At 34.6% G+C, this 19,106-nt stretch overlaps 1 protein-coding gene across 2 annotated transcripts in view; it reads left to right on the top strand.

Annotated features, from left to right (window-relative positions):
- The window catches only part of PEX3 (peroxisomal biogenesis factor 3), a 37,355-nt gene that overhangs the window by 4,947 nt on the left and 13,302 nt on the right, over nt 1-19,106 (top strand). For both annotated transcript variants that reach the window (XM_003926860.4, XM_074397359.1), the window contains exons 2-9: nt 3,057-3,188; nt 6,602-6,683; nt 12,072-12,115; nt 13,341-13,465; nt 14,095-14,161; nt 14,267-14,321; nt 14,879-15,047; nt 17,477-17,547. In XM_003926860.4, the coding sequence (XP_003926909.1) occupies nt 3,057-3,188; nt 6,602-6,683; nt 12,072-12,115; nt 13,341-13,465; nt 14,095-14,161; nt 14,267-14,321; nt 14,879-15,047; nt 17,477-17,547 (745 nt within the window). The remainder of the gene's footprint in view (nt 1-3,056; nt 3,189-6,601; nt 6,684-12,071; nt 12,116-13,340; nt 13,466-14,094; nt 14,162-14,266; nt 14,322-14,878; nt 15,048-17,476; nt 17,548-19,106) is intronic.

The following is a 19,106-nucleotide window of genomic DNA, read 5'->3' as shown; positions in this document are numbered from 1 at the left end:
ATGAAGAAATTTAGACACAGAGAGGAAGGGACCTTCTCAAAACTCACCTAACTACTTGATAACAGAACCATCAATATCTCCTGTTTTCCAGGCTAGACTGCCAGTCAAATATGTAGATAGCCCTGAGCTCCATATTTTAGCTAATAAATTATCTGCCCTCATTCTTATTTTTCTAGGTGGACAAATCTGACAAAATCAGAATTTATGAATTTGGAGTATAAGAGCCTGGATGAATTAGACCTTGTAAAAAGAACTTAGTTCAGTGCTAAACTCACAAAAAAAAAAAAAAAAAAAAAAAAAGGATTGTGTGATTTTAGCCTGATTTCAAAGTACCACAAAATGGGCAGCTTAAGCAACAGAAATATATTATTTTACAATTCTGAAATTTAGAAGTCCAAGATCAAATTCAATCTTGGGTTGGTTCCTTCTGCAGAGTATAAGGGAAGAATCTATTCCAACCCTCTCACCATGGCTCATAGATGGCCATCTCCTCTGTTTTTGCTTTGTCTTTCCTCTGTAATTGTCGATGCCCAAGTTTGCTTTTATAATGGCAACAGTCTTACTGAATTAGGACCCACCTTAATATAACTGAACACATTTCAGTTGCAGGCCACATGACACCACCTATATTCTTATTCTGTGGTGTTACATTTTAACTTGATTACCGCTATAAAGATTCTATTTCCAAATAAGGTCACATTCTGAGGTGTTGGGACTTCAACATATGAATTTGGGGGGAAACACAATTCAACCCATAATAATTCATTTTCTTTTTTAGTTTAGTTAGAGTATCAAAGTGTGGCTCACTACCACTCTATAATGTTCACATTCCCAGTGAAGAAAACTGACTGCTCCTCAGATACAGACCAAAATGCACACATTTATTTCATACCACCTATGCTGAAATGTGTTAAAGATTCCTAAAAAATTCATCAGATTCGCTGAGATTCTAATTAAAGCAATGGACCTTTTCCCCAGGGAAACACACCAATCAAATTTACTATTATTCAAGAAAAAAAATTCTTAGCTGTACAAAAAGTGTCATCTTAGTGTTTGATTTTACAGTATAATGTGAGAAATAATCATTTTACATGTGACTTTCAGTAAGCTGTTGTGCAAATAAGATACAAACAATTCCTTCAGATCTATTATGTCAGAGATGCCTGTCATAGAGTAACTTTGTGAAATGTAAGTCAATTTCCTTTGTTGGTATTGTAGCACTGTCATCAAGTTTATTTAGAAAGGAGTACAGGAAAGGTAGCCATGTAGTCACTTATGTGAACTCTCATTTCTTCCTTAAGCTTGGTTATAAAACATTAATTTGCACAGAAACATAGTAACAGCAATCATACTGTAGTTCTAATTGTTTTTAGCACATATTGTCTTACTAAACTGTTATTTTTAAGAGTACGTAATATCTTCTCAGTTCACCTATAACGCCTGTGTTAATGAAAATAATTCAGGATATTCAGGATATGTTTGCTTTGTACTTCCTAGAGGGCTACCCACTTTCTGTCTGGAACAGCCAAATCTAATTACTTAAGTCATGCACAATTCTTAAGTTATTTTTAGTAGATATTGGAGGCTATAGATATTGGAGGTAGGTGAGCATTAGTTACTTCCTTACAACCTTGCTGCCAGGTTATAATGAAACCAGGTTCTGGCACACTTAAAAACATCTACTGGCAAACAGAGATTAAATGTAACACAACCTGTTCTGTAAGCTTATTGAAGTCCCAGTGTTCTGTCCTTGTTTCATGCTACCACAGAACTGATTATAAAAGATATCCCTGAAGAAAATGCAGAAGTATTCTAGCTGTAGGATTCAGTTGGCTACCTGGTTAACTCAGTTGACTAAGAATCCTTTGAACTAGCAGCTAAGGGTCCCAGGATAAGTAAATAGTTCCTAAAGGTGAAGGACTTGCTGATTCATATATTCTAGTTCATATGAATATTACCAGAATGTTTTAGCTAGTCCAGTATCTTGAAAACCATTAATTTAATCTATGAAAATCCATTCCTGATATTCATATGCTAATTTAAAGATATTTGGTGCTGATAAGTGATATAGTTGAAGAGATTAAGCCTTGGAATGTGGCCTTTGATCAACTATGACTAACTAACCACTCTGGAATGTTCACATTCCCAGTTAGGAAAACTCACTTCCCCTCACATAGAGACCAAAATGTACACATTTATATCATACTGTCTATGCTGAAATGTGTTCAGTTACAGGCCACATGACACCACCTATATTTTTATTCTGTGGTGTTACAATTCAACAGTTTCTGTACCCTCTTCCCTCTTTTTTTTTTCTAAATAAGTTACTAATTTTTAGATGAGAGACTTGTATTTTTCTCTCCTTTCCTCAAAAGATATTTTTCTAACACATGGATGGATAAATAGATGTCTGTCTGACTAACTACCTTTCTTTCATTGTTCCTTTTAAAAATTTTATCTTACATTTTTAAAAAGCATTTTGTGTTTATTAAAGAAAGTATCAAGGACAAAATTACCTGTTATCTCACCATTCAGCAATGATCATTGTTTATTATATTTTAGAAATTAAAACTCACCTATTTTTCTCTGTCTTTTCCATTAAAAAAAAGTAAAACTTCTGGGATTGTATTTTATCACCTAAAAATATAATGTGGATATTTCCTTGAGTCATGAACCATTTAGCAATGTGGTTTTTAATAGCTGCATAAGAGTTCACCGTATGGCTAGACCATCATTTATTTAAACAATTCTCCATTGCTGGACATTTAGAATGTCTCTAGTCTACTGGTAAAGGCACTACCAGGCTTTTTAGATTTAATTCCTTTCCCTTCTTCAGACCTAGTCCTATGTGCCCATCATTTCCTCTGTCACTGGCTGTTAAAATGCTGGTCTCCTTTTCTTTGGGCCAGTCTTACAAATTCTTTATTTAAGTTTAAAATGTAATTTTAGCTGTCCAGTAATGTAAGACTTATAATTGGATAAAGTAGGTTAAAAACACTGTGTAGAATTTTTGGTACTCTAATTAATATAGCAGGTTTTTTTTTAACTGATTATAGGAGTATATATTCTGGGGAAATATGGACAGAAGAAAATCAGAGAAATACAAGAAAGGGAGGCTGCGGAATACATTGCCCAAGCACGACGACAATATCATTTTGAAAGTAACCAGAGGACTTGCAATATGACAGGTAAGTCAGAGAAATATTTTTACATGTGTAAAGTTGTTTGATGGTTTGTATTAATCTGCATATCACCAGGATCAAATTTAGAGGAAAAGGCAAAGAAAGAATGATAAATCAAGCAAGCATTTGAATGATTTAACTGAATTACGTCATTTTAATATGAATTTTAATAATCAGTTCATTCATTTTGCTTATTCATTCAGCAAATACTTGTATCCAGGACTGGGGAAGCAGGAGGTGAACAACAACAACAACAAGTCACTGACCTTTGGAGTTTATATTCTAGTGAGAGAAAAAGATGATAACATATAAGTAACTTTAGGCTGTGATAGCTGCCATATGGAGCATAAAGCCATGTGAGGGCTGAGACATTCTTTAAGACAGGGATCAGTAGAGTCAGGTTTCTTTTAGGTAGCATTGGAGCAGAAACCAAATGTTACAATGGACAGAGCAATGTGAAATGCCTGAGACGGGAACAAGCTTGGTACATTCAGGACACAGCAAAAAGGCCATGTAGCTAGAGCAGAATGAAAAATGGCAATGACAAGAAACAAGGCTGCAGAAGTAGGCTTGATCCCACTGGCCCTGTTGGCCACAGGAAAGAGTTATTAAATTTATCAAATTTACTGTCGGCAACTGTAGACCTATGAGTCTCCCATAGTAGTATACCCTCAGACAATGTTAATTAATGGCAATAATTTAACCTCCAGAGCTAGAAACGTAACCCTGGGAGAATGCCATCACAAAATCATCCTGCCCATATTTGAAGAGAATAGTGTGCTCTAACTGGCATAACTCCTCTAGTTCTCAAATCTATGCCAAGCCTGTCTTTCCTTTTTATTGTTTAAAGCTTACTGATTTCTCTAACATTTGTTTCAAGAACAATTAATTTAGGAAGAATTTATAAAGGCATGTTCTCCTTATTTAATTTTAAAGGTAGAATTTTTTTAGAGTTAAAGGCCTTTATTATTAGTTGACTTCCCTCATTTTACTTGAGGCTGAGATTAAGAAGGGTAAGAGGCACATCCAGAAGTATAACTGGAGTATGATTTTTAATATTTGAAGTAGTAATACCCAGAAAAATACCTGCATTCTACAAAGCAAATAGTAATCATAAATACTATACATAATGACAATTCTGAGCATAAAATGAACATCATAAAAGTCACTTCATAAACGTTTTGTGAGGCGGTGATGAGATAATGCGTGTAAAGTGCTTGACATATAATAAATACTCAGTAAATGATAACTTTTTTAAAGTTACAAAATTATTTAAATTGACATTCAGCATTTGATGTAATGGCACTGCCTGGAACATTTTAACGAATTTTTAGAAAATGGTCTATTTCTGGTTATTACTTGAATTTTCGAAAAATAGTAAAATGTAGCTGCTGGGGTCTTAAAATGCATCTCAGTTTGATATGGACCTTTGTGTCAGTTTGAGCCCCCTGGGAAGCAGATGCTAGGATGGGATTAGATGTACAAGAGATCTACTAGTAGATATGCCTGTAAAGAATAAAGGGGAAGGGAGGCAGAAGGAGGCAAGGGAAGCCTTTAGGCCACAGTGCAGGTCTGACACTTTGAAGTGAAAAAGACAAGGAAGGAAGGAAGATTAGGCAAGAAGAGTCTCAGACTACAGCACAGTTCTAAGAAAGCGTTGGGAGACCAATGAGGAGTCTACGAGCCAAAGTTTCTGGTGAAGGAGACCTGCAGAAATGGGCCTGCAGAAATGTCCCCATCCAAACAGTGTCATTGGCTGGGAGTAGTACAGACATGATGATGGATCCAGAGGAGTGGCAGCTGGGGTTGACAGTTAACTGTGCTCTTCTAGCAAAAGATAGAGGTCACACATTTCCATGACACAACCCTAGGATGAACAAACAGCTAACGATAGGCAATTAAAAGTAAAATATTTGATCTCTTAAGAGCCAAAATATAGGTTCAGTGAAAACCTCCCAAATTAGTTTTCTGCACATTCTGCATTTTTTGTACAATGCATAACATGAGCATTGATAATGGGGTTACAAATAACATGATTAAATTTCTTTTCTTTTGGATAAGAAGTAATTGATGTACTGGAAAAAAATGAGTGCTTTGGGGTAAATATAACTAGTTTTCTTACACAAGATGTTTTCCCTTTTAAAATGTGGTGTTCATAGCCAGGTGTGATGGCTGTGATCCCAGCACTTTGGGAGGCCAAGGTGGGAGGATTGCTTGCGCCCAGCAGTTCAAGACCAGCTTGGGCAACACAGTGAGACCTCATCTGTATAAAAAATTCAAAAAATTAGCTGGACATGGAGGCACATGCCTCTAGTTCTAGCTACATGGGAATCTGAGGCAGGAGGGTTGCTTGAGCCAAGGAGGTCAAGGCTTCAGTGAGCCATGATTATACCACTGCACTCTAGCCTGGATGACAGTGTGAGATTCTGTCTCAAAAAAAATGTGGTGGTCTTGATATTTTTTCATTTTGTTATCATTAATTATTTAGGGCTTAGGAACTCATTTTACATTTTTATGTGTGTATTCCTTCATTTCTTTTTTTTTCTCTAATCTCATGACAGATTCTTATTCTCCAGAATTTCTTATTCCACATCTAGAGCCATAAATAAACTAACTCCCAAAAATCACGTGAAGTTTTTTCCCCATAGATTGCCAGTCTCATTTCATCTTCACATTATTCCTGGAAGTAACAAACAATAACAAACAACAGCCACTAACAAAACTAAAACTAAAACTCAACAACTCTTAGTTTCTAACCCAGGGTACTTTTATCTGTTATAATAAATGTTTATTGCTTCGTGGTATTACAAACAATAAACATTTACAATAAACAGTAACAAATAATACCCACTGACAAAACTAAAACTCAGCAACTCTTACTTCCTAACCCAGTACTATTTTGTCTAGGTTATAATAAATGTTTATTGCTTTGTAGTATTTAATAAATCAACTTTTTAAAAATTAGAAATGAAAAATGAAGCAAAAAGTATAGCTGAATTTAAAAATGTTTTTGACCATTGTCATTATATCAGAAGTAAGCACTTATTGTTAAAAATTGGGAGAGTAAGGAAAAGAAGAAAAAAAAAAGGAATTATTCATAATCTGTAGCTCAAAGACCACCATTAAAATCTGAGAATAATGCTTTCTATTCTTTCTTCTCTGTGTACTTTTTTCTGTTGCTGTGATCATAATGTTTATATGATTTTATTATATTACATAAGCAGATAAATGATTTGTTAGTATATAATAGATTTATAATAATAATAATAATAATAATAATTTGAATTGTCTAGCCCCGACATTCCCTTTGGACTCTTGCTAGTTGCTGTCGCTAACATATAGCCTAAAACAGTGCATATTTCTTAGTGAGGGCAGTCATATCACATGTGACCTTTTTTATTTTTTTGTTTGTATTACAGTGCTGTCCATGCTTCCAACACTGAGAGAGGCCTTAATGCAGCAACTGAATTCCGAGAGCCTCACAGCTCTGCTAAAAAACAGGTAAATGCAAGTTACAGCATTTTTCTGTTTGTGCACTGCACTTCAAGTTTATAGAATGAACTGATATACTTTTCAAAAATCTTAGTTGTTTTTCTAATTAAAGCTTATGTAGGCTCAGTAAGAAGAATATTAACTGTATCATTTAATCCATATTTACTTTTGTCTATGCTCTACTTTTTTGCACAAAATGTTCAAGTCAATGATATTTATATATGTTGTTTTTCATATAAATAGATCTTACAGCATTTTGAAATAATATACAAATTTAATTATGGAGTGCTTGTGAAATGTGTTCCTGAACCAAATGCTGTGAAGCTAACAAAATTATATTAAATATTGTGCTTCTGAAAGAGTTTACAGTGTAATAAAGCATGTGAACATACATTTTAAATAAATAAGATATACAGGATTTTTTTCAAATTACTAACGAAATGAAATACAAACATAACAGGGGCCTACAGTACTAATAATTTACATTGCCATGGCAGTTTGCTGTTTCCAAAAGCACTTTCACATATGTAACCTTGTACATTGAATATTTGCTGGGGTATTGTAATTTGATATGATACTGTATCAGTTTGAGAAGACTTCCAGCAGGAAAGTGCTTCTTTTAATGACAATGATGGGAGGGTGGGCAGGGAATTGGTTTCACTAAATAAATTTTAATCATTCTGGCCTTCCTAAAATAAACACTTGCCTTTAATCACCCTTCAAATAACCAGGGAAAAGGTAGTGCTATCTCTAAACCATCTGGCTGTCCCAGCCTTGATGCTAGTTACTTTCCATATATGCTCCCACTTAATTTACACAATATCCCTGTGAGGCAGATACTACTATTACTCATTTTGCAATAGGAATTCAGTGCTCAGACAGGCTAAATAACAAGAGGGAAGTGTTTTTTGAAAACACTTACTGTATTCAGAGAATACTTCTCAAAATAATAATGGATTTGTGTACTTGAGATTTCTTTTATCTAATTAAAACAGAATGCTAGTAATGAAGGATTTTCCATTTTAAATTTATTCGTTCTTAGAGGTAGACAGACCTTCCTTCTTTCTTACAGATACAAGGTTTAGCTTATAAATTAGTTTATACAGTTTTATGAAGAAGAAACATACGAGTGAATAGCATTTTTTTTTTTTTTTTTTTTTGAGATGGCGTTTCGCTCTTGTTACCCAGGCTGGAGTGCAATGGCGCGATCTCGGCTCACCGCAACCTCCGCCTCCTGGGTATAGGCAATTCTCCTGCCTCAACCTTCTGAGTAGCTGGGATTACAGGCACGTGCAACCATGCCCAGCTAATGTTTTGTATTTTTAGTAGAGACGGGGTTTCACCATGTTGACCAGGATGGTCTCCATCTCTTGACCTCATCATCCACCCGCCTCAGCTTCCCAAAGTGCTGGGATTACAGGCTTGAGCCACCGCACCCGGCGTGAATAGCGTTTTTATGAAAGTAACATAATACAGATAAAGTAATCATGTTGGCATTCTTCCTTCTTGGTGAATCTGTTTCCTGCAAGGCCCTATGTTCCATGTGCTTTAGGGAATTTAATAATTAAGATAAAGTCTCTTTAAGACCTTTTCATCCAAAGGAGGAAATAGACTAAATAAATTATCATAATTCCAGACATATTTAATGCAGTGACAAAAAGTAAAAGGAAAATATAGGAGTATCAAAAAAAGAAGGGATTAATTTTGATGGATAATTCTGGACAGCTTTAAAGAAAAGGTGTGATTCTCTTTTTTATCAGTACACAGGGAGGAAAATTTCTTAAATTCTGGAGAATTTAAGATGGGCCACAATTCTCCTCTTCCACGGTTTCCTCTTTACATATCTCAATGTTACTTTTTCTTGGCTTTCTTTTGATTTGAAATTACTATTTGTAATTTGGTGGAGGGAGAAGGGTAATATCCATCTGAAAAATATTTGCACAAATAAGGGATTCATCCCTTACAAAGTGTGATTAGATAAGGCCTCTAATTTTATGACTGCTTTTATATTAGTTTTAAATGAGACTCTAGTCTCATGTAAGCCTGTTGCACAAGTTATGTTTTTCTTTGAACTATTTCTGATAACTAATCAGAAATAAGTGCATGATTTGATAGTCTTATTTTGCTAACTTTATAATAGCAAATACACAGTTATCACTGTTTTTAGTTATTTGGTACTCATGTTTAAGACTGATACTGGCAATGAAGTTTCAATGGCAAAAAAAAAAAAAAAAAAATCTCAAACATCCTCCACCTTAAGAGAAGTAGAACACTTTGAAAGGATTCATTTAATTCTCTCTCTTTGTTTTTTTATTTCTCCATGAAGGCCTAAAGTTTAATTCTTAAACTTTAGGTATTTTAGTGACATTAATGAGTCTGGTTATATTTAACTCGCAGTTGATTTCCATCAGACAAATCATTTGAAAAGAATATTTGCATAGAAAATACTTTTCTCTATTCTTCTGCATAGATTTGGAATCTTTTACATCGATTTTGGAGTTTTTTTTTTTTTTTTAAAAGTATCAGTTTTTAAAAATCTACTTTTAAAGTCTAGTAATGTTTAGTATGAACGTGAAAAAATGTCCTGGGTAACTATAACTGTCTTCTCCCACCGAAATCATCCCAAATAAAATATTTTTTTTTCCATTTATTTTTAGTTAGTTTGTTTGTTTGTTTTGACAGAGTCTTACTCTGTTGCCCAGGCTGGAGTGCAGTGACACAATCATGGCTCACTACTGAGTACTTTCGATATTGAAATTTTTGGAACCACTGTTTTCTTTTTTCATTTAGAATTTTTATAAGAATTACTTAGAAATTTTTCTGAAAGAACATTCAAAAATATATATGATTTACTTATGATATATTAAATACTTTATCTTTGAATCGTGGTTGATTCCCACTTTAATCAGAATACATATGGCATTCGACCATGTGTCTTGAACACTAGATTAGATTAAGGGTGAATATATGTCTTGCATGAGTTATTCAACACATTTTCTGAACCTGTGCCATCTAGGAAAGAGATGACTAAAACTCTAGAGTCTGCTCATTGGCAAAGAAAGACAAGAAGCTAGTAGTATCCTTAAATTGTAATAATAACTCAATTTCTTACTGGAATGCAAATTTATCTGAAAATTAAAGAATATGGACTTGTATTTTTTATATCTGTGGCTTTTATGTTTTCTAGTAATGTATTTTTATTGTATTTAACATAAGTACTGGTCTGTGACAGACGGGGAAAAAAAGGAAAAAATACCGATCCTTCCACTAATGGTTTGAAAAGCACTAAACTACATTCGCTTAGTACATCTGTACAATGGGATACTATACTTTAGTTAGAATAGAAAAGTGGCTACCATCTGTATACAATAGTCCCTCCCATCTTATCCATGGTTTCACTTTCCAAGGCTTCAGTTAGCCATGGTCAACCATGGTCCAAAACTATTAAATGGAAAAATCCAGAAATAAATAATTCCTAAGCTTTCAGTTGTGTGCCATGGTGAATAACATGATGAAATCTCCCTTCATCCAGCAGATCCATGCTGTAGATGCTATCTGCTTGTTAGTCACTTAGTAGCCATCTTGACCATCAGATTAAATATTGAGATATCGCAGTGCTTGTGTTTAAGGAACCCTTATTTTATTTAATAATGGCCCCAAAGTGCAAGAGTAATAATGCTGGCATGTTACATTTGTGTTATTTTATTGTGAGTTATTGTTGTTAATTTTTTACTTTGCCTAATTTATAAGTGAAACTTTATCATAGGTACATATGTAGAGGATAAAATATAGTATATGTAGGGGTTGGTACTATCTTCAGTTTCGGGCATCTACTGAGGGTCTTGGAAAGTATCCCTCAAGGATAAGAGGGGACTACTGTAGTACTATGGAATGATCTCCACAAGATATATTGCCATATTTTTTTAAAAGATAAATAAAAATGTATGTAATATTTCTCACTTATCTAAGGGCCAGATATAAATGTGTGTGTGTGTGTGTATACATACACACACACACACACACACACACACACACATATATATATATATATATATATATATATATATATACACACACATATATATTCACTTATATAAAGCAAAACGATGGAAAGTGGAAGCATTTTTTAAATAGTCACCTATGAAGAAGGGAGAAAATGAAGGGAGTTAGGAACAGACTTCTCTGAATATACTGTATTGTATAAACTTGATTTGGGAACCATATAAATATTTGTTGTAATTATAAAACTATAATGTTTAAAAAATAATGTCCAAAAAATATATAGTACCATAAATCAAATTAATCTAAATATGATTCTAGTTGGTAGTATAACTACAAAAACAGAAACTGTGCTAAATTGCTTTAAAACAGAAATTTGACTGTATCTCCTTAGTAGGATAAATACTCTTTATACACAAAGAATTGGAAAAACACAAACTTTAAACTCTTTTCAATATTGCTGTTGTTACACTGAGACTGTTGTGTATAGAGTGAGGTATGAAACAAATTATGTTGGTTTCAATTATTTTTAATGTGGGAAAAAAGAAATACCAATGCAAGATCAATGAGATTAAGTTAAAAACCTTTTATTAATTTTAGACCAGTTTTTAAAATTTTGACTAATTTAGAAATATCAGTATGAATTCATGGTGTATATTACCTTTTCTATTATATGCACATATAAATAAACAAACACTTTATTATTAGCTTAGTTCACTGGAAAAAATCTTAGAAATAATGACCTACTCTGTAGCAATAAACATTCTTAATCAAGAGTTTTGGTCTCTACAAGTTCCTGCTATGAGAAACCAGGACCCAGTGAAATTGGTGATTTCAAGTCTGCAGTAAGAATTGAACAAGATGAACCCGAACAAGTTTTCAGGTCAGAAACTGTGAAAGTCATAAAAGACTAATGAAAGATTATATAAATCAAAAGGATTCAGGAGCTAATGTAAATAGTCTTCCAGAAGTGAAAGATGGGTAATTTGAACATCGATAGAGATAATAACTGCAGTGGATTGAAACGTGAAATATATGTGTAAATTCATGTGTTTATGATCATAACTTCATATTTACCTTTGAAGGATTATAGGACCTACTTCATTATTTCTAAAACAGCAAGTTAGGGAAAGAAACATTTCCTTTGCTTTTCCTGTGTGATTTTATAATATATGTATACGTAACACTCAAGAAAAAGATTGTAAGAATATACACTAGTGAAAGTGGTTGTTATTGATTAGTGGAATTACATTTTTTTTTGTTACTGTATTTTGTGCGCTTGCTTTTCTGTAATTATGCTATGCTATTTTTAATTTAAAAAATCTACATCTATAAAGTTCAGAGTTTTCTATTAGATTATCTAGATTATTTTCATTTTTCTTAAATTTTGTTCTTCAGGCCTTCAAACAAGCTAGAAATATGGGAGGATCTGAAGATAATAAGTAAGCCTGCGTATTCTGTGTGATACCACGTCCATAAAATATTTATAAAGGGAAATTATTTGCATTCTATTAGGATAACTCTTCTTTACCTGCCTTTTGGAATTGTTGTTAGGATTAAATAAAATAATATGGGTAAAGCAAGTAGATCAATGTCTGGTCATAGAAAGCATTCAATAAATGTTAGTGGTAATGCTATTGTTGTTATTATGGTGATGGTAGGTAAAATTGTCCTAGACTACATATGTCTTTATTAGGTACTGATATCTCTAATGTACTTTAAAGGAAATTTTTATTCCAACTCAGATAGTAAATTTACTTTGATATTGTATTGCAAACTTTTGTTAGTAATAAAAAATTGAAACAAAAACCTAAACCAGGGCCTGCATATCTGCTTGTCTCAGAACTTCATACTACCTGTTATTCTCATTTTCCCATCCATTCAACTAATCCTTGTCAACAGAATGATGCTTAAGCCTTGCCTATGTGAAAACAAATGTCTTTAGTTCCCTGTATTTCCTTTCAGCTTTTATACTTTTTCATAATCCTTATGACCATGACCAAGATTACTACATTCCCTTTCTTCTCGTCACTCCCACGCATGCTTTGATGCACTACAGCCTGGGTTCCACACCTGTGTCTCCACCCAAGCAGATCTCTCAGTAACAAGCTCTGTGTTGCCAAATCTGCTGGACATTTTCCTCCTGCTAGAACTCTGGGCAGCAGTCAACACCTTCACTCTCTCCTCTGTTTCGAACAGTCTGTCCAAGGCTACTGAGAAGCCAGTTTTACCAAGCTTCCCTAGTCTTTCTGTACTTTTCTCCACTCCTTAAACAGACTCATCCTCCTCCAGCTGCCATTGAAGTCTAGAGTTCTTTCACATTCAGCCCTCTTCTCTTACTTGAAAATAGCTCAGTTGACAAATAAGAGTTCTGAAACTGCAATGCTTTGTGCTTCCCAGACTTTTCCTTGTTTTCCTTTCTAAGCTAATAATATATACCTCTTTCACCTAATATGTTTTATTGGTTACTGTTTCAATTAAGGGATCATACCTAATTTTTATTAAAAAGTAGAGTGAAATATTCTGAATTGATGTATTTTTATGCCTGAAACAGTTATAAATATGTTTTCAGAAGTCATCTTATGAAAAAATAACCATAGCAATGGTTCATGATTTTATACATGTATATTAATCACAGTACCAAATGGTTTTCTTTTCTCTATGAAGGTTTCACAAGAAGTATTGTGGCTGTATACAGTACCTGTATGCTGGTTGTTCTTTTGCGAGTCCAATTAAACATAATTGGTGGATATATTTACCTGGATAATGCAGCAGTTGGCAAAAATGGCACTGTAAGTTTAATAGACTTAAATAGACATTGTCCTTTCACTCAAGAGGTTCAAAGTTTAACTTATTTATCCTGATACCAATTTCTATGAAATAAATATTTTTATATTTCATGCGATTGTGAACTTTTAGTATTATGAATAATTTTTATACTTCGAAATGAGAATTTTTGGTGTATTAAAAAATATTATTTTCCCATCATTTAGGATCTTGAAAAATCTCAGCTAAAGTTATATTGAAAACATTACTTATTTACTAGTTTAAAACTTGGATAGGCCGGGCGCGGTGGCTCAAGCTTGTAATCCCAGCACTTTGGGAGGCCGAGGCGGGTGGATCACAAGGTCGAGAGATCGAGACCATCCTGGTCAACATGGTGAAACCCCGTCTCTACTAAAAATACAAAAAATTAGCTGGGCATGGTGGCACGTGCCTGTAATCCCAGCTACTCGGGAGGCTGAGGCAGGAGAATTGCCTGAACCCAGGAGGCGGAGGTTGCGGTGAGCCGAGATTCTGCCATTGCACTCCAGCCTGGGTAACAAGAGCGAAACTCCGTCTCAAAAAAAAAAAAAAAGAAAAAGAAAAAAAAAAAAAAAAAAAAACTTGGATAATTTAACCTTATTTCTGTTTTGTACAGACAATTCTTGCTCCCCCAGATGTCCAACAGCAATATTTATCAAGTATTCAACACCTTCTTGGAGATGGTAAGATTCTTATTTGTGACTTTTATACTAATTTTAATTCATTTATTTGTAGTATTGAGGAATTTTTAAACTAAAAGGCTTTTAAGTTTGCTTTTTCTTTAATAGGCCTGACAGAATTGGTCACTGTCATTAAACAAGCTGTGCAGAAGATTTTAGGAAGGTAAGGCATTTTTCTTTGACTTTTCTGACTTCCTGATTTTGGTGAATGAAAGAAAATGAGAATTATTCTAGTGAAGTCAGTGACTTGACAAATGGTGGTTTGTGAAACTCTTTGTAATCTAATCAGATATTGCCTTGTGGTATATTGCCTTGTGGGATCCATTTTCTTCCTCGGTATCAACCTTTGTATACAGAGGGGAAAGTTTTAATATTTCATTGTTTATTGATTGATTTCCATACAAATCAGAAATATTTGGGTCATGAGATAAGAGACCTGCTTTGAAATCTGCCTCTGAGGCTTTTGCCTCCCACTTATACTAGTAATATCTATAATTATAGTAGGAATTCGCTTATGAAATCCACAGATATGTTTTTCTTGGCTCTGTAGTAATGGTCCTTAACTGGTGGCTGATTTCTTAATCCATTCTATTCCAATCAGCAGTTACAGGTGTGAGCAGAAGAAACAAGATTTTAGATAGTAGCCTGTTAAAAAAAGAGTGTATATGGGATGTGTTGTACAGTTTCAATTTATCCCAATTCCCTTTTCTCTGTTTCTAGTGTTTCTCTTAAACATTCTTTGTCCCTTTTGGACTTGGAGCAAAAACTAAAAGAAATCAGAAATCTCGTTGAACAGCATAAGTCTTCTTCTTGGATTAATAAAGATGGATCCAAATCTTTATTATGCCATTATATGATGCCAGATGAAGAAACTCCATTAGCAGTGCAGGTGCTTAATTCATAACCATTTAATCAAACCAGTTACTCTATACTTTTAAAATTTTACTCTCTTGAAATTTCGATTTCTGAGTCTCTTGAAAGGTAAGTGATTGAAAGGTATATATTTCAATAATTGAAATAAAACCCCATTAATTTAGAAAACAAACTGCCATTATGACTGATTTCTAGTTAGAAGCACATAACAATTTTAGATATTTGGTACATTTTTATTATCAGGTATGCAACAGTGGACAGTGTGATGTATGCTGGAGATGTAAAATGAGTAAGACATGCTCATTACACTTGGGGAACTGAAGATACAAATTCTATTCGTGTGGCTATACATGTTTTTATATTGGATCAAGTATCAGAACATAGAGCTGAAGGTCAGGGAAAGATTATAAAGAGCTTTTTATGCCAAGATAAGGAGTCTGAACTCCAATTTGTAGACAAAGAAAGGTAGATTTTAACCAATCCAGTAACACAATCACCTTTGCATTTTAAAAAAGTTAATGATGGCAGTACAAAAATGGACTGGGGACATTATAGTCATCCACTTGAGAAACAAGGTCTAATCCAAAAATTATCAACTATGGTGTTGCTGAATACTGGTGTGTCCTAGGTAGTTGTTATATAAGTTATTCATTGATTAAGAATACTCATAGGCAGGTGTTGATCAATGAGAACACATGGACACAGGGAGGGGAGCACTACACACTGGGGTCTGTTGGGGGGAAATGGGGGAGGGACGGGGGGTGGGGAGGTGGGAAGAGATAGCATGAGGAGAAATGACAGATACAGGCGAGGGGACGGAAGGCAGAAAACCATGTGTGTACCTATGCAACAATCTTGCGTGTTCTTCACATGTACCCCAAAACCTAAAATGCAATAAAAAAAAAGAGTAATAAAAAATGCCAGACTGCAGGTTATATGGCTCATTTCCTGAATTCATTTGTCTGCTGGCTTGCACCCATTCTTTGTAATTGGGAGAACAGCTCTCAACTGACAACTGGAAAAGCCTTAGAACAGAGAGACCCCTATGCCATACCTCAGCATAGAGGCACTGTTAGAACAGAATGCCTTGTTTTCATTGCCTGCAGGATTTTCCATTCCCAGAGACATTAAAGATGAACCTGTATGGATGCTGAGAGATCCTACATTCATGAGTAGGCAAAAAAAAAAAAAAAAAAAAAAAAAGTTGCATTCCATTTAAGGAAACCCTGTAACTTGAAAGATAGAGACTAAACTGATCAAACAGAACAGATGGGACAGAATTAATGAAACAGGAGGAAACTTACAAAATAGAATCTCAAGGAGACACAATAAGAGTATTAAAAAATCTTTTTAGGACTCTAAAGCCATTTATGGTTTTCAGAATTCAAAACAGAACTAAAAAGAAAACAATTCAAAGAAACAGATGAAGAGAGAAATGATGGACCAGATCTTACTGAACTGAATTAAAACCTGGAATTTAAGATTGAAAGGACACATAGAGTTTCGGAATAGATTGATGAAAAAAGACACACATGTATACTGTTAAAACCTCTTACTGATAAAAGAAAAAAACATGGGAGGTTGAGGTGGGAGGATCACGTGAGTCTAGGAGTTCATGACCAACCTGGGCAGCAAAGCAAAATCCTGTCTCTAAAACTTTAAAATTTAAAAATCAGCCAGATGGGCATAGTGGTGCATGGTTATAGTCCCAGCTACTCAGAAGGCTAAGGAGGGAAGATTTTTTAAGCTCAGAGTTTGAGGCTGTGGTGTGCTATGGTTGCACCATTGCATTCCAGCCTGGGCAACACAGTGAGCTCTGTCTCTTAAAAAAAAAAAAATGCTTTGGGAGGCCAAGGCAAGAGGATGGCTTGAGGCCAGGAGTTTAAGACCAGCCTGGGAAACATAAGAAGACCCTATCCCTACCAAAAAAAAAAAAAAAAGAAAATGAAAAATTAGCATGGTGGTGGCCCATGCCTGTAGTCCTAGCTACTACTTAGGAAGCTGAGGCTGGAGGATCACTTAAGCCCAGTAGTTCGAGGTTGCCTGAGCTATGATCATGCCACAGCACTCCAGCCTGGATGACAGAGTGAGATCCTGTCTTAAAATACTAATAATAATAAAATTAAATTTAAATTAAAAACAAATTAAGACCTCTGTAAACTCAAAACCTATTTCTTCTTTGTCTAACTATACTAGAAATCTATCCAAGAAGGGGCAGATAAACAAAGATCTTACTAAGTATAATTTTACTTCTACTCATGTCTTAAATACTACTCATCTGTGCACATAAACCATCACAGCGTTTTTTTAGTCTAATTTTTTTTATTGTTGATAGAACATAGACTTTTAGATTTCCTGAATTCTTTATTTTATGAATGTGATTAGTTTTATCCTGATGCTGTGCTAATGTTTAAAAACCTGAATTGTGACATTTTAATTCTATAGGCCTGTGGACTTTCTCCTCGAGACATTACCACTATTAAACTTCTCAATGAAACTAGAGACATGTTGGAAAGGTATGTATACTTCACATAACAGGAAAAATGTGTGTGTATGTTGAATGCACTTGAGACCATTTTTTAGTTTTTCTTGAACAACATAGTCAATATAATATTATATTAAAATTAAATTTTCAACTGTTCCCCAGCCTTTAGATAGCATTTCCTACTCAAACTGGAGGGAAGCAGGAATTTCTTAGGGTTTAACTCAGCTACTAACTCTACTATCTGAATTCATCAAATTCTATCTTTTGTTTTTCTAAGTAGGAATGTCGACTTTTTTTCCTTATTCAGATTTCCACCACATCGTTTCATGAAACTCTGTGGAAGGTCATCAGTAATCTTTTGCCATTTCCAGTGAATCTGTGATGTTAATCTTACTTGACCTTTCTCTGATATTTGACACTGTCTTTCTTGAAATTCTTGCTCACATAACTTTCATGACAGTATAATCTAATTTTTATCCCACCTCTCACATCGTTTCTTAGATTTTTCTATCTCTGTCTTCGCTTTAAACATCAGTGTTTCCAACCTGGCGCAGTGTCTCATGCCTGTAATCCCAGCACTTTGGGTGGCTGAGGCAGGTAGATTGCTTGAGCATAGGAGTTCAAGACCAGCCTGGGTTTGATGGCAAAACCCCATCTCTTAAACAAAAGAAAAAAAATTAGGCAGGCATAGTGGTGCACACCTGTGGTCCCAGTTACTTGGGAGGTTGAGGTGGAAGGATCACCTGAGCCCTGGCAGGTTGAGGCTGTGGTGAGCCATGATTGCACCACTGCATTCCAGCCTGGGCAACAGAGTAAGATCCTGTCTTAAACAAAACAAAACAAAAAAAGCCATCAGTATTTCCCAGGTATTTGTTCTTACTTCATTGGCAATTGCCTCCCAAGCAATGTTTTGTACTCCCATTACTTTAACAAGCTAGTAGTTAAAGCCAAATGTATAGCCCTGGTCCTCCACCCTCAGGAGCTTGTCTGGATTGAAATTTCTACGTTTCATAGATAGAAAGAAAATTTTTTCATTCACTTAGTTCATTTATTTCATTGAGTGATTCATCAAATATGTATTGGCTATCTGTGACATATTAGGTACTGTTCTAAATGCTAGGTCTTCATCCCTCCTGGAATATGTATGTTAGTGGGAGAGAAAAATAATAAACTAATAAATCTGATATAATATCAAGTATATATAACTTTGTTGATGAAACACAAAGAAGATTAAGGAGTATGACCAGGGATGCTGTTTGTAATAGGTTGTCAGAAAAGGCTTCTTTGAAGAGATATCATTTGAGCAGAGACCTGAATCTTCTGTGGAAATGAACCTTTTAACCCAGAAGAATACAGTTCAAGGCAGAAGAACTGTTGCAGGAATCCTAATGCTTGGTTTATTCAAGGAATAGCAAGGAGGCCATTGTTGGCTGGAGCACAGTGAATTAGAAAATCAATAGGAATGTGAGATTGGAGAGATACATGGAAACTCCATAGTGTGTCGAACTTTGTAGTCCATGATAAGAAATTTGTTTTTTTTTCCTTAATGTATAGGAAGCCATTGGAGTGCTTTAAGCAGGGCAATGACAT

Source organism: Saimiri boliviensis, chromosome 4, assembly GCF_048565385.1.
Source record: "Saimiri boliviensis isolate mSaiBol1 chromosome 4, mSaiBol1.pri, whole genome shotgun sequence".
In the NCBI taxonomy this organism is placed as follows: domain Eukaryota; kingdom Metazoa; phylum Chordata; class Mammalia; order Primates; family Cebidae; genus Saimiri; species Saimiri boliviensis.
The sequence above is the reverse complement of the archived record's forward strand: the minus strand, read 5'-3'. Positions and strand labels throughout refer to the sequence as shown.